Source organism: Saccopteryx leptura, chromosome 9 (genome assembly GCF_036850995.1).
Source record: "Saccopteryx leptura isolate mSacLep1 chromosome 9, mSacLep1_pri_phased_curated, whole genome shotgun sequence".
Taxonomy (NCBI): Eukaryota; Metazoa; Chordata; class Mammalia; order Chiroptera; family Emballonuridae; genus Saccopteryx; species Saccopteryx leptura.
In genome coordinates, this window is record NC_089511.1 from 32,513,281 (window position 1) to 32,539,880 (window position 26,600).

At 45.3% G+C, this 26,600-nt stretch overlaps 1 protein-coding gene and 1 long non-coding RNA gene across 2 annotated transcripts in view; one reads left to right on the forward strand and one right to left on the reverse strand.

Annotated features, from left to right (window-relative positions):
* The window catches only part of CDH13 (cadherin 13), a 1,120,140-nt gene that overhangs the window by 713,835 nt on the left and 379,705 nt on the right, over window positions 1–26,600 (forward strand). The window contains exon 6 of the mRNA XM_066348214.1: window positions 10,817–10,961. Within this exon, the coding sequence (XP_066204311.1) occupies window positions 10,817–10,961 (145 nt within the window). The remainder of the gene's footprint in view (window positions 1–10,816; window positions 10,962–26,600) is intronic.
* LOC136380449 (uncharacterized) overlaps window positions 8,740–26,600 on the reverse strand; it is a 39,636-nt gene continuing 21,775 nt past the window's right edge. The window contains exons 2-3 of the long non-coding RNA XR_010746951.1: window positions 16,353–16,493; window positions 8,740–8,948 (exon numbers count right to left, since the gene is read on the reverse strand). This is a non-coding gene — a long non-coding RNA (uncharacterized lncRNA). The remainder of the gene's footprint in view (window positions 8,949–16,352; window positions 16,494–26,600) is intronic.

The following is a 26,600-nucleotide window of genomic DNA, read 5'->3' on the forward strand; positions in this document are numbered from 1 at the left end:
AAAGCTGTTAACATCTTTGAGAATCTTGAGACATGCCTGTACTTTCAAATTGCCTTCCAGGAAGATTGTATCAAGTTGAATTTCCACTGGCATGGAACCTTATGTCATAGCACTTCCACAATCACTGGGTCTCATCTTGATCTCTGTCGGCCAGGAAGGCCAAGGCTGGCGTCTTATTTTTCATTCGTATTTCAAGGTTTTGTATGAATGTCTGTGTCTGAACTGGCTGTCAAGTTTAACTGGAGATGTTTAATATTTGTGAGACCGATGTTTAACTCTAATTCCACGCGTGAACAACCAGTTGTCGTTTTGTATTGCTAGCACTGTAACTATCCTCTGTGGTTAGAGATGCTACTTGGCACACAAGCAATGAGCCCCATCTTTGTTTGTGACTTTTAAACTGGTCCAATAGCAGTTCCTAAAGAGGTATGTCAGAGATAGTACAAACCACAGAACCCATGTTAGGACATGGTTTAGTGCCCCAGAGAGGTCACTTGGAGGGAACACACTCATTTGGGTAGGAGATGTCTATGTCTAAAAGCTAAATTAGGTCTCATGATGTTGGCGTCATAGTTCATATATTCTCGTGCGGCTGCAAAGCATGTGCGCACACACAATCAACCAGATGCTTCCTGCCTCATCTCAAATAAGCAATTTCCTCTGTGTGTGTGTGTGTGTGTGTGTGTGTGTGTGTGTGTGTGTGTGTTATTTCATTTGAATATTTGGCCTGAAGCAGAACCATCAGAGTTCAAAAAGTCGAAGGATTTTCTAAATTGTTTTACTTCAAAATGACTCATGCATCCATAGCCTGTGTATGTGCTGCTTTGTTTCCTACTCAATTGATCCGGGTTTGACATCTACTGCGTAGGTCATCTCAGATTATAAAAAGTATTCATTTTAAGAGCCAGCTTCTTCATTTTGGCCTTCACCCAAAAATAAAAACCACACACAAAAAAAAAACCTTGTAACACGTTTTGTTTTTCACCAGTTCATCCCTTTGGGTTAGATCACAGCATCAAATGTTGTTGTCTGACTAAATTGTGTCTTTCATAAGCAGATGAGAGGGTGAGCCAAATGAAGGGCACGATGTTAATAGTCTGTTGTGATGCTGAAGGCCGGCATGCTGGTACACGCTTTGTAATTTGGTTCATTATGTTCCTATTCTTTTATAAGGAATTCTTGTCCGTGTACTGTGTACAGCCCATCTCTATTATTATGGTGCATTAATTGCTTTGAAGCGACATCGGTTTGCATGTTGGGACTTGATGGTTCACACCTCTGGTGGAGACGCCCCCACTGTGTGGAAGGAGAACAGAGGACCCTCAGTGCTTGGATGCTGGGGAGGGTGGCAGATGGGCCCCCCACTCATGCTTCAGCAAAGCTACTCTGGGAGCTTAGCACCATGCCGGTTACTGTGATTTCTATTCCCCGCTACCCCCTTTCAGAGGCCAAGCCCCATTTTCCTGCTACACACGAGCCTCAGGAGCTTACTGGTCACCGGTGCCCCTCAACTACGATCCCGAAGGGCAGGAGTAGCTCGCATTCATGCGGTCCCTCCGTGTCTCTACCCTTGGATAAAGTGCTTTTAGCTTCCCACAGATTAGGAGTGACTGGCATACACAGCTCCCTCCCTGACATATTCACCATGGTCACTGAAGAGCTAAATGTATCAGAAGGACCACTATTTTTCTTTTCTTTTTTTTTTTTTCTTTGTATTTTTCTGAAGCTAGAAACTGGGAGAGACAGTCAGACAGACTCCCGCATGCGCCCGACCAGGATCCACCCGGCACGCCTACTAGGGGGCGATGCTCTGCCCACCAGGGGGCGATGCTCTGCCCCTCCGGGGCGTCGCTCTGTTGCGACCAGAGCCACTCTAGCGCCTGGGGCAGAGGCCAAGGAGCCATCCCCAGCGCCCGGGCCATCTTTGCTCCAATGGATCCTTGGCTGCGGGAGGGGAAGAGAGAGACGGAGAGGAAGGAGAGGGGGAGGGGTAGAGAAGCAGATGGGCGCTTCTCCTGTGTGCCCTGGCCGGGAATCGAACCCGGGACTTCTGCACGCCAGGCCGACGCTCTACCACTGAGCAAACCAGCCAGGGCCTATTTTCCTTTTCTCTTCAGAAAGTCTGTGACATGGCCAAAGAGAGCATGTTACATGTCGCTAGCCTGACACTGTAACGTTCCCCAACCTGTCATCGGTGGCACAGCGTCATATGATCCACAGTGGCTCATAGTATGTTTCAATGTGTATTTTTACATGTACTAGGAAAGTTTTATAATAAGCTCATCATCACCTAAATTAACGGATATTTCTGCCTCATAGCAATCAATGTAAAGGCTCTGGAGTAAGTAACAAGTTAGTAAAGAGAATGGAACAAAAATGGAAGGGAAGTCCATGAAAAACACGTTCAGCAGAGGAGAGAGTAGTGGAGGGAAGCTTGAATTTTGGAGTCAGACCTGTTTGGATCCAGCCAGGTCGCAAACTATCTTCTGACCACAGACCAGGCACTTAGGTTTCTCGGAGTCTTGCGCAGTGGGTGTATCTCCAGGTTGTCTCGAGCTCAATGTGACAATTTGTAAAAAGCCCAGACATGCACTGAACACCAGATAAATATTGTTCCCACTTTTAAAAGGCAAGTAATCAATTTAATGTTCTTAGGTATTGTTTACCACTGTGGTTCTTATTCATAAATTAATATTGCACAAAATGTCATCTGGCCTACAGTCAGTGGCATCGGGACTGACTGTCAGCTCTCGTGTGCCAGGATGGCGAGAAAGGACAGATGGCCAAAGCCGAGGCCAGACTTTGTACTCCCCTCTCTTAAAGAGGCATTGCCTCTTCAGCAGAGGGCTTTGTGCGATGAATATTAAATCCAGTGCCTTGCCTAAAAGGTGCCAGGCGTTGGGTGTCAGCCCTGGGGACTGGCTGGCAGGCAAGAGCATTCACCGCGCCCCTGCCTCCACGGGGCCAGGTGGGGGAGCCCAGCATTAGTTGAATTGTCGCACAGATAAATACGCAACTGCATATTATGAAAAATGTTATTAAAAAGATACTAGTGCCACAGGAGTGTAAACCAGGGTGCCGTGGCCAGTGTCGGGGGCAGTGCAACATCTCCTGACCAGTGATGCCTGAGCCGGGGTCTGGAGGACTGATGTGGGGGGCAGCCAAGGGCCCAGCACGGGAGGGGTGTAGGGGGCAGTGAGCCGGGGTCTGGAGGGCTGACAGGGGTGGGGCAGCCAAGGGCCCAGCACGGGAGGGGTGCAGGGGGCATGGAGCATCTCCTGACCAGTGATGCCTGAGCCGGGGTCTGGAGGACTGACGGGGTGGGGGGGCCAAGGGCCCAGCACGGGAGGGGCGCAGGGGGCATGGAGCATCTCCTGAGCCAGTGATGCCTGAGCTGGGGTCTGGAGGACTGACGGGGGGGGGGGGGGGGGCAGCCAAGGGCCCAGCACGGGAGGGGCGCCTGCGCAAATACCTGCATTGGGAAGGAATGGATGAGTTGGAGGAATCGAATAAAAGGTTGGTATACCTGGATAAACAGAAAGAGAAAGGCTATCTCTGTGACAGGGAATGAGTTTGCAGCAGTGGCCCCAGGCTAAATTATAAAAAGACTTGTCAAAGTAAAAGAATGCTTTGTTTATCCTAAGAGTGAAGGGAAATGATTGGGAGCTGTCTATAAATAAATTAAAATTTTGAAAAGACACCCTGGAAGCCTGTTTTAGTCAGTGTTCTCTAAAGAAACAGAACCAATAGGATATATATATATATGTATATAAAATATCATCATTAATATGAATGCATAAATATATTAAATGAATATATAAATGTGCATATTTATATGAAGAGACTTATTATAACAAATCAGCTCACACAGGTCTGGAGGCTGAGATGCCCCATAATCTGCCGTGGGCACACTGCAGGCACAGGAGAGCTGGTGTGTAATTCTCCTGAGTGTGAAAGCCGAGCACCAGTGAGCTGATGATCGCAGGTTCTAGTCCCAGGGTGACGGCCTGGGAAACAGGGGCACCCAGGGCATAAGATCAGTGCCCCAGCTCATGCAGCCAGGCAGGAAGAGAGGGCAAATGCCTCTTTCCTCCACCTCCTGTTCTGCTCAGGCCCTCGGCAGATTGGATGATGCTCACCTAACCCTGGGAGGTGGATCTATTTTACTGCGTCCACCGATTCAAATGCTCTTCTCCTCTGGAAGCAGCCTCACGAACGCGCGCAGAAATAATGTTTTCTCCGGGCACGCTGTGACCAGTCAAGTGGACACACTAAATTACCATCACAAAGAGAGCAGGCTGACGGGCAGTGGCGGTGGCAGGGAGGACCATTAGGTGCCTGTTGCGGCGGCCGTGGTGAGAGGTGACAGAGCTAAGCTCAGGAGGTGAGGACGGAAAGGAGATGACGGTGTATTTAAGAGAGACTCAGGGTTATGGGCAGGACCGTTAACAGAGTGTCTACGGACAGGAGGGAAGGCTTCATCTGGGAAAGATGATGACATCTGAGTGTCTGCTGTCCTCCCAGGGAGAAGGGCCACCCTCTGGGCAAAGTTTAGAGCAAAATTATAAACATGAAATGGCATTTATCATACCTTCTAGTCGCTCAAAAATCCTTGCCTTCAAGAATGCCATGTAATACTATTTTGATTAAACCATTTTAAATGTAAACGAGTTCTGCCTTCTGTAGGAGAGTCCGAAGCTGATGGTTTAGAAACTGGGCAGTCCAAGTCGGGTTAAAGCGTCAGGCCCTGCTTTGTGGCAGACGCTTTACACGGCCTTTCTCCTCAGTCTGCCCTGGGGATCCCGGGAGCTCACTGTGGATGGCTCATTCATGACGTGGACACTGAGGTGCAGGGAGCTGTGTGCTCAGAGCCGGAGCCCGTACTGCAGGAGGGCTGACTGTTTCCTCCTGAACCAGGCCCAGCGCTCACGCCCAGCTCTTCAGGGCCCTCGGCCAAGGTTCGTGGGGTGTCCCCCGTCAGCAGCGCTCCGCTCCATCACCACCAGCAAGGCCAGTGGTTTCTCTGTCTCCCTTTCAACACGGGCTAAGCTTTCCAAAGCACAGACGGGAGACCACCAACACCAGAGCCTCTCAAAGTGCGGGTTTGAACTAGATTCCTAACGAGTTCCCTAGAGGACCCCAGGCCCTCTAATGATAAAGCTTAATTAGGTTACCCCTGCCAGGGGTATTGCATCTCAACACGGGGGAAAACACTGCAGGGTTAGATCCAAGAATCACACCAGAGCCAAGGCGATCCAGTTCCCTGGTGCTCCCTCCCCGGTGAGGTCCCCCCTCCACAACCTCTCTTTTCTTCTGTTTTCTGCAACTTTTCAGTTTTCAATTAGCAAGCAGTTCCCTTCTCCCCACTTTCTGCCTAACAGCTTTCAGAAAGTGATCAGACAAAATACACTTTAAAGTGTTCATTATGCAGTCAGAAAATCAGAAGAAAGAAAAAATTGATTTGTGTGCATACATGTGTTTTACATCTGTGTGTGTGTTCTGTGCATGGTGTATGTATGTGTGTGTGTTTGTATGTTATGTGTATGTGTGCCTGTGTGTGTCTGTGTGTCTGTGCCAAGGCTTCTCCAGACTGAGCCACAGAAAACACCTACTCTGCCCGTGTTTGGGGTGACAAGGAGTTTCGGTGGCGGTGGATTCCTAGCAGGTGACGTGCACGCTGCCTTCTTTTTGCAAGTGATTTTCATGCATCTACACCTGGGAATGCTGTTCCCGGGCTCTGCAGGGCCCTCGGGCAGTCATCTCCAGTCCTCGTGTCACAGTTCAGCATCACACACACAGTGATGTGCACCTGAAGGGAGGGAGAAAATGCTGCCTCAGCAGGTTCTGAGCAGGGCCTGAGAGTCTGCATTTCTCACTGCCCCGCAATGCCAGGGCCGCTGGTCCCAAGATTGCTCTTTGAATAGCAAGGTCCTAAAACCCACAACCCGGAAGTTGGTCAAACGTATCACTCGTTCAGGCTCCTTGCCGTGGAATCAGGTATTAGGCACTGCCTTGTCCAAGAAACTCTGGCAACTGCTTCTAGATAGAGTGTACTGAGCATCGTCTCTCCTTCTGGTTTGACAGTAGGCTTTATAGGTCCCCCTCATTATTCCCAAGATCAACCGCTCGAACTAAGAATAGAAGTCCTCAAGCCCTAGAAGGTAGTACAGAAATAGTAAGAAGCTGGGCAATTTCCATTTCCTCCGAGCAATTATTTCATTGCTTTCTGGCAGCGGCTACCTGTTTGTTTTTCTCACAGTAGGTTTCTGCTAATTGGCATCTCGCTTCAAATATAAAGAGCAGGCATGAGAATGCCTCCCTGTGAACACATTCCAGTTTGTCTTGTACCTGGAGCCCCCAACACAGTCCCTAGAATAATCTGGTAACAAACATTGTTACAATCTTTTTAAACTAAGGATTTGAGCATTTAGGGTATTTCAATTAAGAAAAGGAAAGGAAGGGGTAAGAGCATCATTAAACATTGATTTTCTATACTAGACGTACCCTCTGAAAATTAAGAGCCCCACTTCAGAAAGTTTGGCATTTGTGAAGTGTGGGTCTGACCTTCATATGAGAACAGTTCTGAAAACTCATCAGAACAGTAGATTTCTCTATGTTAAGTGATTGGGTAGATGAGGTTGTATTTACTAACGATGTTTCATGCATGCTTAATTTCCATGCACATTGTTAATTTGCCTTTTGAAAAATGCATGGACACTTAGTAAAGCACTAGCATTTCCTATTCGTGTCCTTGGTGAGGAACAGGCATGATATCATTTGTCCTTCCTCATCTCTGCTTACCCAGCAATTCACAGAGAAAAGGCCTTCTTTTCTCACTTTGCCCAAATTCTCTTATGCAGAGAATGTTAAAGCAGAATAAACGTCAGTCTACTCCATCGCAATTGAGTGAAGCCCCAATTATTTGACCTCACCTTGTACCGAGACCATCCCTAACGTACTGCGAAGCTTGGAACCTTCACATCTGCTCCCTGAAACTCTCTCTCCTTCCGTGCATTTTTGCAGGGCCAGCTCCGTCTGCTTTGTTGTCATTCAAATCTCGGTTGAAGTGCTCCTTCAGCAATAAGCAGGTTCTGGGCGGGGCCTGGGAGTCTACAGGTAGCCTTCTGAACTATTGTATCTAGAATAGGTACTTCCCCTGACAACACACACTGACACTTTCTCTCAATCACACTGTGTCCCTGAGATTCAGAGTCCAATCACACTCTGCTGTGGCGAAAGCATCTGTGTCCACGTTGTCTAATATGGTAGCCACTACCTACATGTTCCTGGTGAGCACTTGAATGTGGCTAGTGCGACTAGAGAACTGGAGTTTTCATTTTAGTTCTCTTTATACAACTTAAATTTCAATAGCCATGGTTGGCAAGTGGCTGCCCCGTTGGGCCACGTAGCTTCAGTGTGTCAGCCTGCTTCATCCCTTCATATCCCTTATCTCTAACTGGAACTAGCTTATCCGTGTATTTTACATTGTCTATCATCTGTCTCTTCACCAGAATGCCTTTTCTGTTAACAGATGAATATCCAACACTCAGTGTAGACTGACATGTAGTAAAGTCCTCAATGAAGTTTTGTTAAATTGACTTTAAAATTAATAAGTGCCCCCTTCCTTAAGAGTGCTTGGCTGTTTTTAAACACTGTGCATCTAACAATATGGTTTCCATTAAAAAATTCGGGAGTCAGACTCTGGATACTGCATATAACATAAAATGCTATCGGGCTGTCTGCTTACATAATTCATTTTATGAGATGCAGCTCAATATTTTTTCATTCATTCTAATCAATTCTATCTCCTTAGTGTCTGTCTTTGTGTTACCGTAAAATGGATCTGGAGTCTGCCCCTCCCAGTTCCAGTATATTTGCTTATTTGGAAAATGCGAATTCTATTCCTTTATCCTACTTGTGGCTTCTTTACTACCCAAGTCTTGTAGAAAGTGGAAGTGTTGGAGGAGGTCATCAAGAACATGTGACCGCCAGTTGTCCCACAAGCTGGACCCCTGCAGTTAGAGGCTCCTCACCGCTCTCCTATCCTTGGAATGTCTGTTCTGTCCACCGTTCCCAGAATGCGAGCTGTTTATGAGGACACAGCCTTGAGATAGTAAGGCATTGTTGAGATTATCTGGATGATATATGTCACTGAACCCAGTTAAGACCTCTACATAAACTTTTAAGGTTCCGGTGGGTAGACACAGAGATCTACTTGTCTTATGGTGGCCCAAGACAAGCCTCATATGTAAATTCCCTTGTTTATTAAAACTGCCACCTACCATTATGAGTAGTCTGCCTCTTTCGTGTAGGGGGGACAATTTGTGAACAAACAGGAAGCTTAAAATTCAGATCCAATATATGTGTTGTCTTTAGACATAGGCTTTTTTGGTTAAGTTAAAGTCAACATTTTGGCTGTTTTGGGAGGACAAAAAACCAGACCTTTATTATTGCATGAAATACCCCCAAGGCTTTGTTTTAATGTTCTTTCTTTAGAGTATTCTTATAGTAGTTTTAGAAAACAGCAAAGAAATATAAAAGTGAACTCTATTTAAGATTTTCTGGCCCTGGTTGGTTGGCTTAGTGGGTAGAGCGATGTTCCAGTTTCGATTCCCGGTCAGGGCACATAAGAGAAGTGACCATCTGCTTCTCCTCATCTCCCCCTTCTCTCTCTTTCCCCTTCCTCTCCCTCTCCCTCTTCCCTCCTCTCTTTCTCTCCCTCCCCTCCTTCTCCTCCTCCTCTTCTCCTTCTTCTCCTCTCACAGCCAGTGGCTTGATTGGTTCAAGTGTGGCCCTGGGCACTGAGGATAGCGTAATTGGTCTGAGCAAGTCAGCCTCAGGTGCTAAAAATAGCTTGGTACTAGAGCATCATCCCCAGACAGGGTTGCTGGGTTCATCCTGGTTGTGGCGCATGCGAGAGTCTGCCTCATTATCTATTCTCCTCTCACCTAAAAAGAAAAAGAAAAAAAAAAGATTTTTTATGCAGACGTTAAATGGCTCTGCCCTTTTCATTTCCTATTAATTAAGGTACACATGAATTATTTTGTCTATTCCAAAAATCAAAGTGTGTGAATTTGCTAGTGAAAGGATTAAGTAATATTAAAGAGAAAATAAAAATTACATCTCTACCCAAGCAGTATCTGGTTTCATTTTTGCTTACTAAGTTTAAATTCTGCCTATATTTATATGTCGCATATGTATGATGCACATGTTATTTTGTATATTTCAGACAATGTTCTAAGTAGATTTTATCCAATGGCTGTGTTCTAGCATACTGTTACACAAACATTCATTCAACTAGTTCCTTTTTACTGAACATTTAGAGGATGCCAGTGTTATTTCTTTGCTAGAAATAACTCTACAGTGAATATTTTCACATATGTAGTGCCACCTACCTCAAATAATAGAACCGGGGGGGGGGGGGAGGGATGTGTCCAAACAGAACAAAGCTTATGAGTTCACAGGTTTGTTTGTTTTTTAGTGTTGCGGTGCTACTTTCCGAAAGGATAAGACCAGTTTACAGCACTATCGCGTGGGGTACAGGTGTGCTGATTTGTAACAAAAGTGATTCTCTTTCATTTTTGTGATTGGGGCTGGTTTTTACAATAGTGTTGATAACCATAACAGTGGCAATAATAGCAGGACCTAATATTCTTGAGATATATTATGTGACAGGCATTAAGTGCTTTAGAAACATTGTTTATTGTGGTTAAAATGTGATCTTGGAGGCTGATTTCATGGGGTCAAATCTAGACTCCACCGTATAATCTCGATTAGTGTTTGTTCTCTCCTCACAAAAGGGCCACAGGATTACTGTGAGGATCAAGTGAGTTGATATAGTAGAGAGAGCCCAGGTAAGCACTGGATAATATGGGTTATTATTCCCAGTAATGAATGGTTTTGATTTTTTGCTGGGATTCCAGCTGTAGAGGCCCTTTCCCAAGGATTCCAACTCTAAAGACCCTTTTGTGACTGAAATACTCAACCACCCAGGCAGGGACCACCACTGATATCCAAGGAGAAGTGCTCCAGAAACTGCCGAGTTAAATCAAAGCTGAATTCGGCTCAGAAAATGAGAGCATAAGGCTGCTGTGATTCACTGGAAATGTCATGAGATAATTCTGTTTCCGAGACAATAAAGCTGGTGTTTTAATGCTGTTATTTTGTTCATCCTTGAGATCTGAAGGTAGTCCTTTCTGTGTAGTAAGTGTTTCGTGGCATTATGAAATTCCTCTGTAGATTGTAAGGGCTTGGTGGGCAGGAATGAGGTCTCGTTCAGGACCCAGCAAATGCCTTCCTCGCAGGAGGGCTATCTATACATATTTACTGATTTGAATTTCTCCCAAACATTACCATAAACACTTTCAGTTATTTCTTAATGTACTCTGTTCATAACTGTTTAGTCAATTATTTTTATTAGCATAACATTCCTTTTAAGCATAATGATATTGGAAAAACAGAAACAATATAAGCTCATTTTCTCAGCTGTGGCTGATTGCAAGTGTTTTTTTTTTGTTTTGTTGGTTGTTGGTTTTTTTGTGTTTTTGTTTGTTTGTTTTGTGGACTTTCTTGGCAGATTTGATAAATTAATTGTAAATTTCCCAGGAGAGACCTAACACAAATTGATCTTTGTCTTTTATTCTCTTAATGTTTAGTTTCTATTCTAGTCCCAGTGCCTATCCACCGAGACCAAAGTTTGAATATGGCCAAGGGCTCATGAAATTGCTGACATAACCTACTTTCTCCAGAGAACCTGATTTCAATTTTCATAATGAATTAATACCTTTTTTTCCCTCTAATCTCTTTCCTCCAATAGTTATTTGTGGAGACCACTGATGTCAATGGAAGGACTCTTGAGGGGCCCGTCCCTCTGGAAGTCATTGTGATTGATCAGAATGACAACAGACCAATCTTTCGAGAAGGCCCTTATGTTGGCCATGTCATGGAAGGATCACCTACAGGTATGTTAAGTTGGCTTCTCATTAGCATAATGGACTGGGAAGTGGCATATTCTGATCTTGGGGAGTCTAGGCACTGTTACATCCCCATGTCAACTTGTTGTTGATATGCATCAACGTTGACATAGGATTTCTCTGGATAGATGCAAGAACAGGAAAGAAGCAACTCAGAACGTGCTGGAGTGTTGCATACAATGAAAGTATCTCCCCTCGTCTCTAAAGGTGATCCTTCAAGGGTGACCGACATCTAAGTCTTTAATGCACGGCTACCGTTGGACTCCATGGGAATATCCAGCTCATCCTTCTGAGGCCCTAAGGCTGAACTTGTGAGACAGGGGAGCTGTGGAGAAAATAAAAGTCCCTTCTGCAAGCCCCTCAGTGGTTTCTTTTCATAACTGCATTTCAATCAGAACCATTTGGGGAATATGGTTCTTTAGCTGTGTAGGGAGAAACCTCTGTCTTCAGTCAAAGGACCAAAAGCAAAACATTTTACTTCTCTCCCCGGAAAGAACTTGTACCTCCTGTTATGGAAATGACTCCGTGTTACTACAGAGCTTCTTTTCTCTTTCTCCCACGGTTCACCTTTCTGTCAAGAAAGGTTTTACAATTGAGAGCTCCCTTTTCTGGCCGAATAGATACTAATTAAAGCATTCTGTGACCAGCAGCAGAAAGCAGTCCTAAGTATAAAAGCTTGAGAAAGTGATGAGCAATGGAGAAAAATCCCTATTATAAGGCTGGACTTTGATTTAAAGCTTTAAAATGCAGTTGAGTGAAAAAGCACCATATTAAGTATATCGCTGTTGGCTGTGTCTAGATTATGCCAAAACAAGTAAGTAAAAGAGTCATTCAGCAGACCAGATGGGAGGTGGAAGATGGAGACCCGCTTCCACTGGTTACTTACTGCTTTGGCTGAATTGATGGGATGTACCAATAACATGTAGATACATGAGATGCTGGAAGTGTTGTCATGGTAACCTGTCTAGACTACTAGGTGAATAATCTTGTGTAAGGTGCCTAAAACCTCCCTTCAACTTCAAGGAGCTGGGTCTCTATGCATTTCATCAGATACTCAGGGGGAGGAGTGGCACTCTATCTTCTGGGATTTGAACGCATTCTGTAAAAGGGAGAGGGAATTCCCTGTGAGTGCGGGAGGGCATCTGCGGGAGCCAGTGAAGGCAGGGGGGGTGAAAAAAGTCTGCAGAGAGAATAGAGTAGGCAGGTGGAGGTGGGTCAGTCCAGGGCAGAACTTCCTGTGACACCTCTCAGCGATGGAGAGACAGCTTTCTGTGAGAGAGACCCTGGAATTTGGGTTTGATGTTTACAGGAATCTTAAACAAGCTGATGTTCAGAACAAGTTAGGAGAATGATAGGGAAAGCTATTAAAGAAACTGGAGTTTGAGCAGAGCAGAAAAATCATTCTCCGTTTCCATCTGCGGTACCCAAGCACAGGATGTGAGTGACTAGAATTCAAGATGGGCCGGAAAGTGTTCTAAATGTAAATGACAATGGTGACATTCGAGGCAGCTGTGAGCATGTGCATATCTTTGTATATTATGTGTGTATACGATTAGACGATGTTCAATTTTCCTCCTACTGTGCCCTTCCTTAAAGTTTCAGGACAGATTTCAAATTTTAATGTTTTATACACATGTCATATTTTCAAAGAAAATGGAATCCTTTATGTATATTGAATTTCTTAAAGCAATTTGGTTAGGGTGGACGCGTCTCCAGCAAAACATAAACCATCTCAAACTTCTATTTATAATTGGAAATATCCTATAAAAATACATAAAGCTTCGGATATCAGTATGGAGTGGCTTCGTTCAGCTATGCGAAGTTTGGCTTGAATCGTTTTCTGTTTCAGCACCCTCTGGCTTTGACTATCAGGCAGGAATTGGAACGGAGTCAGGCGAACTTAGAGTGTGGAAATGTTGTGGAAAACTCTTAGAGGAAAAATCACTTAGATTACTTAGCGCCCCGTAGGAGAGGTCAGGCAAGGAGGCCCTTGAAGCTCCCATGAGGAGAGTGGAATCTGGTCAGGGCGATGGCATCCCTGTTCTGATCTCCCTCCCCAACCTTAACCATTTATAAGTTATAACAACAAACACAGACTAGCTATGGAAATGATCACCTCTCCTAGTCTCATAACACCCCCCCCCCCCCCGCACCATCTGTGGCTCACAGAATCCTATGTGTTGTAGACATTGTTCTGCATCCATTTTACAGAAGAGAATGCCGTGATTTTTGCCCACTTGGCACAAACAGTAGATGGGAGGCAGTGCTCAGGGCTCAACCTGTGCCACCTACCTTCAAATCATCTGCTCTTTCAACTGTCTCCAACTTCTTCCTGGTGAGAACTGCCGTTAAACCACTGTAGCATTTCGTGAGCACTTGCTGTATTCTGAGACCTTGATATACACTGTATCATTTCCTCCATTACATCATTTCCTACCCTGAGAAGTGGCTACCACTCTCCCATACATATAAGAACACTGAATCTCAAACAGGTCCAGGAACTTCCCCAAATCACAAGGTGGTAGATGAGCTAGAATCTGTGTGTGTGTGTCTGGCTTCAAGACACAGGCCCTTTCCCATGAACCACATTGGACTCAGCTGCCTTCTCTCACATTCCTTTATGATGACTCTTTGCAGGCCCAGTTGAGGGAAAATATTTTGTGGGTTTCTATCAGATAAACTGATTCTGCTTCTGACAAAAAAAAGTGACCAGCTCTTTGACCAAATATCCAGACTCAGTGAATTACATTTGACATATGGGCACTGTTGCTCCGTCCCTAGGGTTGGGCAGCATTACGCAGTGGTGCCCTTGTCCTCATTCACGTCACTATCTTCTGAGTCCGCATAACCAGGGGTGTGACCTTCAGACTCCCAGAGCCCCCCACACAGAGGGGCCCATGGCTGGTTTTATGCTCTGCCGTCACCATCTTAAAATTCTTAGTAGTTGTAGATCAAAGGGTCCTACATTTTCATTTCACATTGCACCCCACAAATGATGTAGCAGGTCCTCTGCCTAGCATTGTGGCCTAGAGCTGGGTTCGATGCTCCACTCACCTCCTTAACAGGGTGAGACCTCAGGAAGGTTACCAAGCCTGGGAGCCTCAGTGCCTGTCTAGATGAAGTGGGTTTATGACAGTACGTACCCTGGAGAACTATATGCAAGGATTAAATGAGTCAATGTGCTTATTCATGCTTAGAACATAATAAGTGTTTAAGAACTGACCATGTATTATCAATGCTGCAATGATGATTCTAGCAGCGGACCCCCCAGGAAGGTAAGACAAAGGGACATGCAGTTTGTGTGAAGGAACGTTCACCTCCCAGCAAACTGAGTATCGTTTCCACGTTCCAGTGTACCCGGACACCGTCAGCACCAATCCATCAAGGGAAGGTCGCCTGTATTTATCTGAATGTGAAGACAGGAGACTACTTCCAGCTGCTCAGCACTAAACCCCAAGAGAGTGTTTTGGGGACTCATTACTAGATAAAGGGAGATCAACAGACAATAATAGTCTTTGAACTTTGCACATTATGAGCTGTTCCTTTGGTGAAGTCATGGCCATTGATTTATGGGATCTAAGCCCAGGCCCTGGCTGCTTCCTGGGGCCAGTGAGAGCTCTGTGTGAATCTGGTGTTTTCCGAGTGCTTGAAGCTGCCGAGACCTTATGAGTTAGGCCATAGAGGGAGAGGAAACTTGAAGTTCCCGGGGGGAACCCCTGCCCGGCCCCTCAGTGCTGGCTGGCACCCACTTCCCAGGGCTTTGCCACTGGTAGTCCTCAGGACACCTTTGAGAAGGGCTGGCCGGAAGGAATGGTTGCAGGGCTTCCTCTAGAAGCAGGCCCTGGTATGAGGGTCGAGGGCATAAGGTTTATGTCAGAGTGCAGGACACCAGGTGAGGACTGCGACAGGCAAGGGAAGCCAGCCAATTCAAGATGCCACACTAAGCCAGCTACCACCACGGGCAGTTGTGAGCTTGATCCCTTGATGGGGATGGGGATGGGGGTTTGGGATGGGGATGGGGATGAGGATGGGAGGCAGGTGGGGATGGGAGGGAGCTCTAGAAAATGGCATAAAACAGACACAGCAGTGTTATCCTAGCCCAGGGACCAGGGAGCTGGGATAGTCATTCCCCACGCCCATCAGAGCTCTCCCCAGAGGGACTTGAATTCCTAGATACTTTCAGCCAGCTGTGGACATGGGCACACTGGCTGCCAGCAGCTCAGGGGAAGGTTCCAACAGGGTAGGGGAGCTGTGCTCTGCCCTCCATGCCTTTGGCCGCGGCTGGGAGAATGGCACCCAACCCCTGATGGGGGGTGGCTTTGAGGGCTGTCAGGGAGAGGATGTAGTGGGAGGAGTATGTTAGTCCCCTGACTGCACAGCTAAGAAAGAGGAACGTGATGTTGACCTTTCTCTTTAAATAGGGGTCAGGACCTAGAGGTGCATGTTCTGGTCATGGGTGATACCCCTTGCTGGGATGCTGACACTTCTTCCTGAGGCTGCCGGAGAGAACCAGAGACGAGCAGCTAAATCCTCATCCTCTAACTTCTGGGAGCCCAAGGACTCCTGCCCTCTCTTGCGTCCCCTCATGTTCCCTTTATTTTCCCCCGCCTAGTCGTGTTACTGACCTGTGCCACCTCTGGCCTCACTCCAAGGGAGCAGCTGTGCACCTGCCAGAGGCTGCTCTTCCCCTCGCAGCACACAGAGCCACGCAGGGAGACTGGGAACAGGCAGAGGAGCATTGCCACGTGGCAGTGCTACAGGGAGCCCGCGCGGGCGCCTGGCCCCAGGAGCTCCCCCACAAGGTGCTGCGAGGAAAATGGAGGTGCTGGCTTTCCTTGTTCCTCTAGGATCGACTTGAGTCTCTTTTCTTCAAGACTCAGTTACTTTCATTTTTAAACAGGTCCTACCATGCCAGACATGAGGAAAAACAGCCAATCACAGGGCCTTTGGGGCAAATGGCTGCCCTGTGAGCTCAGCTTTGCTTGGGTGTGGCTACTGTCTAAAACAGCTTGGTCTAAGCAGAGGTGGCTGTGATATCTCATGGTTGATATTTGAGACCTAGCTCAGTATCAATGTTCGGTTTGTTTTCACATCCCTATGACCTGGAAGTCACGTCCCTTTTCTGGTCACCTGTTTCCTTGTTGCAGTAAGAGTAATATGGCTTTGCGGTCCTTCACTGGCACTTTGGGACTTTGACATTGTGGTTTTGTCCCTTCTTAACTATTCCAGCCAATCCCATGGCCTTCTGGAATGTTGGCATGTGGGTTTTTTGGTTGGTTGGTTGGTTGCTTGGTTGTTTCCTTAAGAAGATATATTTATTTTTAAAATAAAGCAATTCAAGTTTTTGCTAGTTTCTTTTGAGTGAAACAGTGCACTCACCCTCAGTCTCACCATCCGGAGAAGACCAGCGTTGCCATCTTGGTGAGCAGGGTCGCAGGCTCCCCTGTGCACACAGACGCCCATATGCCATTTTACAGCAGTGAAGCTTGGCATTCTCTTTTGTGACTCACTGTCTTCACCCTGCAGTTTCTGAGGGACATTTTGTAAGTCAGTAAATAATATCAAGCTGCCTCATTGTTTTAAACAGATAGTATCTGAATCTACCATCATCTAATTAGCCAATTCCCTAATGATTTAAGTTGTTCTCACTTTTCCATGCTTATAATCAATTCTGCAGGAGAGAACACATCTCTTCCTCCTTGCATGACAATTTCTTTAGGATAAATACACACAAGTGGGGTTGATGGGATGCAGGATATGCTTATTACATTTGATGTATTTGAGGGTGACGCTTCTAATCATGGATTATGTTTGTATCTTGGCTACACTCATGCATGAAGATAAAATAGTCTCTCTTTCACATCTCAACAGACTGGTGGACATTTTTGTTTGTTTTTCTGGGTTACATCCAATATCTCTGAGCTCTTGTGGTCATTTCACTAACTGTATCTGTATTGTAAACTGCCTTGCTCTAGGATCCTCCCTGGCTTTTGTGGTCAAGGAAGAGGACAGAAATTGTTGACCTTGGAGTCTTAGCTAAGGGAGATTTCCCAGGACCAGATGTCACCAAGTGTGATGCAGAGCCATTCAGAGTGGATTAGGCAGCACTGGAATTATAGTACAGATTACTCCAGTGCAGTTGATCATAAAACAAAATTTACAAAAGAGTTCTATGATCCAATCAGAGACCCCTTCCCAGAGGGAAAATTCCAGAAATAAAGTGTTTCATAAGTATCAAGTTATCTGAACTTTGCTCCAGAAACTGAATCTCTTCCAAGTTGCTCCTAACCATATCTGGGGTCTCCAGGTGATGTGCTACAGGGGATTCAAACCAAGCCAATAAAAACCTTGTCATAGCCAGAAGGTTTTCTCCTCCTTTATATCACATATCACAGCCCCTCTCCAATGGACACCGTTGCTGCTGGTGCACTGGAACCTTCAAGATGCCATAGGGTGTCGTGAGACAGGAGAATGCCTGGTCCCCTTTATTCTATTTAAAGAATACCCAGCCAGTAAAACTGTATATCTCATCTTTAATGTGGGTAACTTTGTAAAAAGCTCTTCTCATTTTTGTTCATAGCCCTCTATCTACCTTAATTCATATATGAGTCCATGGGGTTAGAGACCAATTCAAGAGACAGATACCACATTGTTTCTTGAATCAGTCTTCTCTCTAATCACGAAGTCCTTACTCCCGGCCAGCCTATGTCTGTTTCCCACAGCCAGGCGTCCATTCTTATACTCATTCATGTCAGATCTTTATATTCCAGGCACTGTGGGTAACCCACTGAACTGGAAATATATGGCTTCTGCCTTCTGTGTTCATGGAGATTGCTCTCTCATAAAAATAAATGCTTGGTAGCCCTTCCCCACTCATTTGTTGGATATATTTTAGACTCAAGCTGGAAGTCATTCCTCCATCACTCTACATTTAGAAGAGAAGGAATTTGTGACATCAAACATTTTAAAATAAAAATAATAAATTATTTGACGTAAAATAATTTATAGCAGAAGAGGGTACAGCAGCATTGGTCGCTTCAGAAACTTAGTGATTAGTCTACAACCTTTTGAAGGAATTCATCTGTTGGGAGTTTTCAGCCAATATGGAAATCAGGTGACAGTTGAGCTGCTGCAGAATGACAGTGACACGTCCTTGAGTTGTTGTCACAGAACATGGCAGACACCAATGCCACTGAAGTTCATCCCTGTTCCCTAAGGGTCCACTTCAGAAAGTCCCAGAACTTCTTGTGCTGCTGATGAGTGAACCAGAGTGGCAGATTCACAGTGGCACAAGCAGCTCTAATTTCAGGGCCACTCTTACTTCAGATCAACTCCTGATGACCATTTCACTCAGCCAAGTCATTCAACTGCCATTTACTGGGAAGCTTCCGTGAACCAGATAATGTTCTAGGTGCTGGAGATATAGCAATGGTCAAGACCATGTAGAATGCCACTGTTAAGACATATACATTTTACTGATAGGAGAAAGAAAGATAATTAACAATGAAATGGATATATATATACAAGATCATTTAAGTCCTTTGGATAAAATAGAACAAGATGATGGGATAGAATGACAATGAGGTCAAGGAAGACTTCTCCAAGGAGGAGACACAGAAGCTAAGACCACTGAGAATGGGAGCCCACCATGTAAAAGTATTGAGCAAGGATGTTGCAGGCAAAGGGATTAGAAGGTGCAAAGATCTGAGGCAGGAATGACAGATGGAGGGACGGAGAAGAGGCCAGCAGGATGGGAGAATGTCACCAAGAAGACTGCTAGGTGAATTCAAGGACATAGGCAAGTGCAAGATCATTTTGAACAGAAGTCAGCAAACTATGGTCCAAGGGCCAAATCTGTCCCACTGTCTGTGTTTTAAAAAAATGAGTAACATTTTACTGGGACACAGCCATGCCCATTTAAGCGTTGCTCATTATTGCTCGTTTAGACATTGACTATGGCTGTTTTTGCAAAATGTTAGAGTTGGGTGGTGGGGACAGAGACTATATGTCCCACAAAGCCAAAAATATGTACTACCTGCATATCCATATATTTAAGTATTTAAAGTATTTTTAAGTAAATAAATATACTTTACCTGGCCCTTTACAGAAAATGTTTGCAGTCCCTGGATTAGAGCGCTGTAAGTTTTCATTCTGCTTTAAATGTAGTAGGAAGCCCTTGGGTGGTTTTAAGCTAGAGAATGGTAAAATCAGATCTTACTGTTAAAAGATGACTGGTGATACTCGGTGCAGAACAGATGTTGGGTAACCAAGTCTATTCCAGCATTCCAGATGGGGAGGACTGTGGCCTGGACTGGGGTGGTGACAGTGAAGGTGGAGAGAAGAGGTCACATAGATTTTGTGTGGCCATGATGAATGGGGGAATACTAAATATTTACTCACTTCGTAGTACCAGATTATTGTAACTGATACCATCTAAACGGAGTTACAGTAATACTGTAAACCTTGATAGGTTTGTAAAATGCCCTCAAATATGAACTGGATTTTGCCTTCAGTTTTTATCAAAGGCATAAGCTTAAGGCCAGGGGGCCCAGACTGTCTTGTCTTTATCCTTGATTTTCAGCATTTAGCAGAGATCCAGGCCCACAATAGTCATTCAATAAATTCCATTCCATGAACAAATGGCCCCAAATGGCAGAAAATATGAATCACCACAAACCCATTCTTTTATATTTTATTTTTAAATAAATGCTGTCTTTATTGGCAATGTATTCATTCCTTCAACAAATATCTTTGGAGTGCCTATTACGTACCAGGTGCATGCAGGGGGAGCATAACACAGACACACACCCTGAGTCACAGAGTCTGCTAACTAACGAGAAGGCAGGGGGAGCATAACACAGACGCACACCCTGAGCCATAGAGTCTGCTAACTAACGAGAAGGCAGATTGCATGCAGAAGGAGCATAACACAGACGCACACCCTGAGCCATAGAGTCTGCTAACTAACGAGAAGGCAGGGGGAGCATAACACAGACGCACACCCTGAGCCATAGAGTCTGCTAACTAACGAGAAGGCAGGGGGAGTATAACACAGACGCACACCCTGAGCCATAGAGTCTGCTAACTAACGAGAAGGCAGATGATACTCACATCCTGGGCCCGCTGTCACTGCTGCACAGGAGAAAGGCAGGAACCCACTGGGAGCGCCTCTCTACCCCCGGGTGTGTGGGGGGGGGGACTCCGGGCAACCCAGCCGTGATAATCACCAATATAATTTTCATAGTACTGAATACTGGCCTTGGTTCTATACCTATCTTTTAATGAGATCCTTATGATTCTATTACAGTTGAGAAAACAGAAGCTCAGGGAGGTTAGGTTACCTCCCCAAAGTCACACAGCTGGTGGATGACAAAACTGGAATTCAGACTCACTCCTGTGCCCTTCACTTCCTCTCCACCCACAAGACCCACCATCCCTGTAACCACTTCACCCATGAAAGTGCTAAGATCACTCCAAGTCGCCACCATGCATTACACAGCATTTCCTCACGTCTATATGTGTGAATGCATGTGTACATATTTGTATGTATGTATAGAAGAAGGAGAGAGAGGGCAAGAAGTAGGAAGGAAAGCATCAGAGGCTGTCTTTTTTTTGGTCATTGATTTTAGAGAGAAAGGAAGAAAGAGAGGTGGGGGGTGAAGAACATCACTTTGTTATTTGTGCATTCATTGGTTGATTTTTGTATGTGCCCTGACTGGGGATTGAACCCACAACTTCGGTGTATCGAGACAACACTTAACCAACTGTGCTACTTCAAACTACCCAGCCAGGGCCAGCAGCCATCTTCAGTCATTCTATTACAGCCTGGCTTGTCGGGTACCTTTGTGTAGCCCCAAGTTACTGGAGGTGGCCATCTCCAATAGAGGCAGGTTCTCCCCCTAGTGGTAGTTTGGGAGCCGCTCAAGGAGAACTCTTCTCAAAGACTGACAGGCATGCAACTGAGGCTGTCAATCAGGACAGTCTACAAATGTCAGTTAGGAAATATTTTCAATCAACAGAGAGCTGGCAGCACTGTTGCACTAAGAATTCTGTCCCCTCTCAGGGCAGAGTCCAGAGTGGCTGCGTCCATCCATCTACACAAATACCTTTGAATCACTCTCCCTTAATATATCCACCATACACTAAAGAAACCCTGGGTATTTATGTATGGGACCACCCCCCTTCTTAAATGGAAGAAACTCAATATTCTAAGTTCAGTGGGGAGAGGGCATATAAAATTTCTCTCAAATACATGTTTTATAAAATATAGGTCATGAATTCAGTTTTTCAGTATCAAAGAAAAATTTTTTAATAGACTTACAGCTTTCTTGCTTTTAATTATGGCTGAATTTTTTAATAAACCAAGCGTTGTCCCCAAGCCTATTTTATAATTCAGAAGACTAGATGTTTTCAAAGATCCCTCAAAAGTTTGGTTTGGGGAATTTTCACTGTTCACTTCCTGCTCTGGTTTTCTACTCTTGTTCTGTGCTTTTATCACAGTTTTTATCTGCTAGGTCTGTGGTTCACACAGATATTCTCCTCGTGGGGAGAGCTGGGGCACTCATGTTTCTGTAGTTGGCCTCAGTGTCCTTAGGAGAGGTCCCTTTTCAGAATGATGGAGTACCTCACAGGCGTGTTCCCCTGATCCTCCGGACCGCACTCACCAAGCCGCTTGCTGTCTGTTCTGTGGTTCTCTCTCAGGTCTGCAGTTTCTCCCCCTCTCTTGCCAAGGACGTTCTATTCTCATTGGCTCAGACCCAAGTCACAAGCCAGGGTTAGAGGTGCTGGCTTGAATAGCAGCCTAGATACATGAAACTAAGCTAACCGTCTCTTTCTGTGTGTGATACACCACGCAAAAATGGCTGGACGGATTTCCACTAGACTGGGAAAGTATGCTTGACACAATTTAACTTAACATGTTGATCCATGCAACAAAAATAGATATCCCAAGAGACTCCTTCTGCTGCTGCTGCTGCTGTCCAAGTGACACAGGAATTCGGACATCGTAGAGCAGTGGTTCAGCTATGGATGATGTGTGCCCTCCCCAGACACTGTCGGCTGTCACCCTAGGGGAGGGGAAGGTGCAACTGGCACCTAGTGGGTGGAGGCCAGGATGCTGCTGAACATCCTACAGTATACAGGACAGCCCCACCACAGAGTAGTATTTGCTCAAAATGTCAGCAGTGCCAAGGTTAAGAAACCCTGCCCTAGCCTGACCTGTGGTGGCACAGTGGATAGAGCATTGACCTGGACGCTGAGGTCGCCAGTTCAAAACCCTGGGCTTGCCCAGCTAAGGCACATATGGGAGTTGATGCTTCCTCCTCCCCGTTCGTTCTCTCTCTCTCTCTCTCTCTCTCTCCTTCTCCTCCTCCTTCTCCTTCTTCTTCTCTTTCTCTCTTTCTTTCTCTCCACTCTCTAAAATGAATTTAAAAAGAAATATCTTAAGAAACCCTGCCCAAGATGGCAAAAGTGAAGAGTTTGAGTTATGAAGCCCCAATCTAAAGCTTGGAGGAGAGATGCCGCAGAGTGTGTGCACGGTCAGCATCTCTGTGGTGAGCGCTGGGATGCGTGACGGCGAGAACCTGTTTCGCTAGCTCATTAGCATGTAGCTGCGGTTAACACGGGCACTTCGTGAGTGGGAGCTGGTGCTGCACTGTGTGCTAAGGGATTCCCATGCATTATTCCACTGACTCACCACCGGCATCCAAGCAGCTAGATGCAGTGATCATCTCCGTGTTTTCAATGAAGACAGTGAAGCTTGAAGAAGTTAGAAAACAATTTTTTCAGAAGAGATCTCTTCCTGAACATCCCTTCTGCTCTCCTTCTGTAAGAGACCCCAGCATACTGCGTGTCCATATCTGACCTGTACTGCCTGGCCTCCATTGCAGCTAGACGTGGCCGTGGGCGGAAGTGCTGGCCAGGGAGCTAGCCGGGTGTTATGTTAGCTTTCTGGTTTGAGTTGGGAACCAAGTCAGTTAGGAAGAGTGCCCTTTGACCTCCTCCTCCCACCTCTTTCTTCTTGCTGCCTGGACTGAGGACAGGACAGTTAGAATCCAGGAAGCTACTGTGCTCTCTGGGGTGGCTTGGAGAATGGAAACCCCGTCCTGGGACTGGCACAAAAGACAAAATGAGCCTGGATTCCATTGCCTGTGGAATGTCACATCAGCCCTGGACCGCCTCTCTGCAGAGTTATTTTACATAAGACAGTAATGAACTTCTGTCTTGTTTAACCCGCTGTTACATTGGGTTCTCTGTATTTGTTGGCACATCTAATAAAACTGACAGATCTAGTGTTCCTCAAGCAATAAGGACTCCCAAACAGCCCGACTCCAAGCCGTGCTCTGCAGCTGTGCTGCCCAGGACATCCAGCCCACTTGCTTCTGTGTGTGTTTCATGTCCCCAGCTTTTTTGTATAGTAATCAGAAAGTTGAGCCTTTATTGGAACAAAAATGGGTTTTGTCTCCTCCAGTTCTGAGAGTTCTTTCCGGAAAGCATTCTGAGGTCTCTCGTTAGATGTTTTTATTAGATTAAAAACAAACTCAGTGCCTCGTGATGGAAACTTTCTTAGCATAGTGGTTTTGATTCCCTCCTATCACAGTAATTTCAGATCACAGTCCAGCACCAATTATCTGAAAATACCCCAATACTGGGCATCATTGTGTGGCCGCCTTTTACGTCAATGTGCCGGCCTTATGCCCGCATCCCAGGGGCTAGTGGGGGGGGGGGGAGGTGCAGGAATGTTAAGAGGGCTCTAGAAGGTTTTCAGAGAATATTAAATTTTTTTCTTGCCAGTGAGTCAGCTAGAAATGCATCACAAGTATGTACCGGTCAGCCCAGCAGGGAGTGACACATAGCACTCTGACAGACATAGCACAAGGGGTGAGACCACGGACTCCTGGGTCCGAAAGACCTGCTTTTCAGTTACATTTCCACTACTGATTGGGAGACCTCAAACATATTGTCCTACCGCTCTGAGCTCTGGGTGACCCCTCTGCAAAATGAGGAGCATGACGATGCCCCCAAAGGGTAGCTGTGAGGTTCAGTGAGGAAATGAGTATCAAGCTCTCAGCACCATGCCTGCCAGAACACACGTGCGCCGTAAGTGGCAGCAGCTACGGCCACTGCCTTTTTCAGTGGTAATAGGAGCAAGAGGGTCCCAGTGCCCTCACCTAGCATCTTGCAGGGCAGGGAAGAACTCTGCCAGCCGGCAAGCTGAACTCCAGCCCTGGCTCCCTCTCCTGTCAGTTGTATGACTTCAGGTCTCTATGTCCCCATTTTGAAATGGTGACAGTCCGCTGTGCAGCATTTTGTATGTGTTTGAATTGGGGAAATTTGAAAGGAGACAATATGGAAATGACAACAAAATCTTTTTTGTGTACAAATTTGGAAACAATGCAGTCTCTCAAATTTTAAGCATTTATCAAGAATCACATAATTTCGCCCTGGCGGGTTGGGTCAGCGGTAAAGCGTCAGCCCGTCATGTGGAAGTCCCAGGTTTGATTCCCAATTAGGGCACATAGGAGGAGCGTCCATCTGCTTCTCCACCCTTCCCCCTCTCCTTTCTCTCTGTCTCTCTCTTTCCCTCCCACAGCCAAGGCTCCATTGGAGCAAAGTTGGCCTGGGTGCTGAGGATGGCTCCATGGCCTCTGCCTCAGGCGCTAGAATGGCTCCAGTTGCATTGGAGCAACGCCCCAGATGGGCAGAGCATCACCCCCTGGTGGGCGTGCCAGTGGATCTCTGTAGGGCGCATGTGGGAGTCTGTCTGTTTGTCTGCCTCCCTGCTTCTCACTTCAGAAAAATACAAAAAAAAAAAAAGAAAGAAAGAATTACATAATTTTCAAAATGGCTGTCAGGGTTATTTCTGTCTCTCTCATGTATATGAATGCTTATAGTTATTTATATTTATACATATATATCAGTTTGATGAAATATAGTTTATATATATAGTTCACTGATTCACCCATTTAAAATATATGATTCAATGGTCACAAATTGTATAATCATTGCCACAATCGATTTTAGAATATTTCCATCATCCCCAAAGGAAATCCTGTATCCATTAGAAGTCATTTCCCGTTTACTTCTTTCCCACCCCCGCCTCAAACTCCCTAGCCCTCGGAAACCACAAATCTACTTTCTGCCTCTATAGCTTTGCCTATTCTGGACAATTCATATAAATGGTACCACCGTATGTGGTTTGTTGTGACTGGCTTCGTCCATGCAACATTATGTTTTCAAGGTGTACCTGTGTTGTATGTAGCATGTATCAGTACTTAATTTCCCACCCCCCCTTTTTTTTTGCTAAAGACAGTGTTCCTTAAATAAATCTGATCTTATCAGTTGATACCACTTTAGCTAATAAAATAAGTACATATTCTTTGTCCAGACCAGTCTTACATTATGCACATTCCTTTTTCAATTATTTTTTTTTTAGTTTGTGTATTCTGAGAGGCGTTTTTCTCCTAAGTGACTAACAGTGGTAACCTATAACTACTCTATGACTTTTTCCTTTTTATTGAATTTATTGGAGCAACACTGGTTAACAAAATTATACAAGTTTCAGGTGCACAATTCTACAACACATTATCTGTATATTGTATCATGTATTCACCACCCCAAGTCAACTCTATGTTCATCACCATTTATCCCCTCTACATCTTCCTTTACCTCCCCCCATGACCCCCCACCCCATGGCAGTCCCCACATTGTTGTTCAGGTCCATGAGTTTCTCTCTTTTTTTTCTTTGCTCAATTCCTCCACCATCCCACCTGCCCACCACCCACCCAACAGCTGTCAGTCTGCTTTTGATGTATGAGTCTGTTTCTATCTTGCTTATTAGTTAATTTTCTTCATTAGATTCTGCATGTGAGTGAAATCATATGGTACTTGTCTTTCTCTGCCTGGCTTATTTCACTTAGTATAATAATCTCCAGGTCCATCTATGCTGTCACAAAAGGTAGGATTTCCTTCTTTTTATGGCCATGTAGTATTCCATTGTGTAAATGTACCACAGCTTTTTTATCCACTCATCTACTGATGGGCACGTGGGTTGTTTCTGGATCTTGGCTGTTGTAAATAACACTGCAATGAACATGGGTGTCACATATTCTTTCAAATTAGTGTTTTGGGATTCTTAGGATGTATTCCCAGAAGTGGAAACACTGAGTCAAAAGGCAGTTCCAGTTTAAATTTGTTGAGATAACTCCATACTGCTTTCCACAGTAACTTCACCAATCTCATTCCCACCAACAGTGCACAAGGGTTCCCTTTTCTCCACACTCTCACCAGCATGCATTGTTTGTTGATTTATTGGTGATAACCATTCTGACAGGTGTGAGGTGGTATCTCATTGTAATTTTAATTTGCATCTCTCTGATGATTAGCAACCTTAAGCATTATTGTATATGTCTATTGGTCATCTGTATGTCCTCTTTGGAGAAGTGTCTATTCAGACCCTTTGAACAGTTTTTAATTGGATTGTTTGTTCTTTTGTGTGAATGTGTTGAGTATAAAAAATCATGCATTCTTAATTATTTGGATATTTAAGAATGTGCCCCTTACATGAAATATGCCTGTGCTGTCCTTAGCTTGCAGTTTTGTTATAAGAATTAGATGAGATAAGCCTGA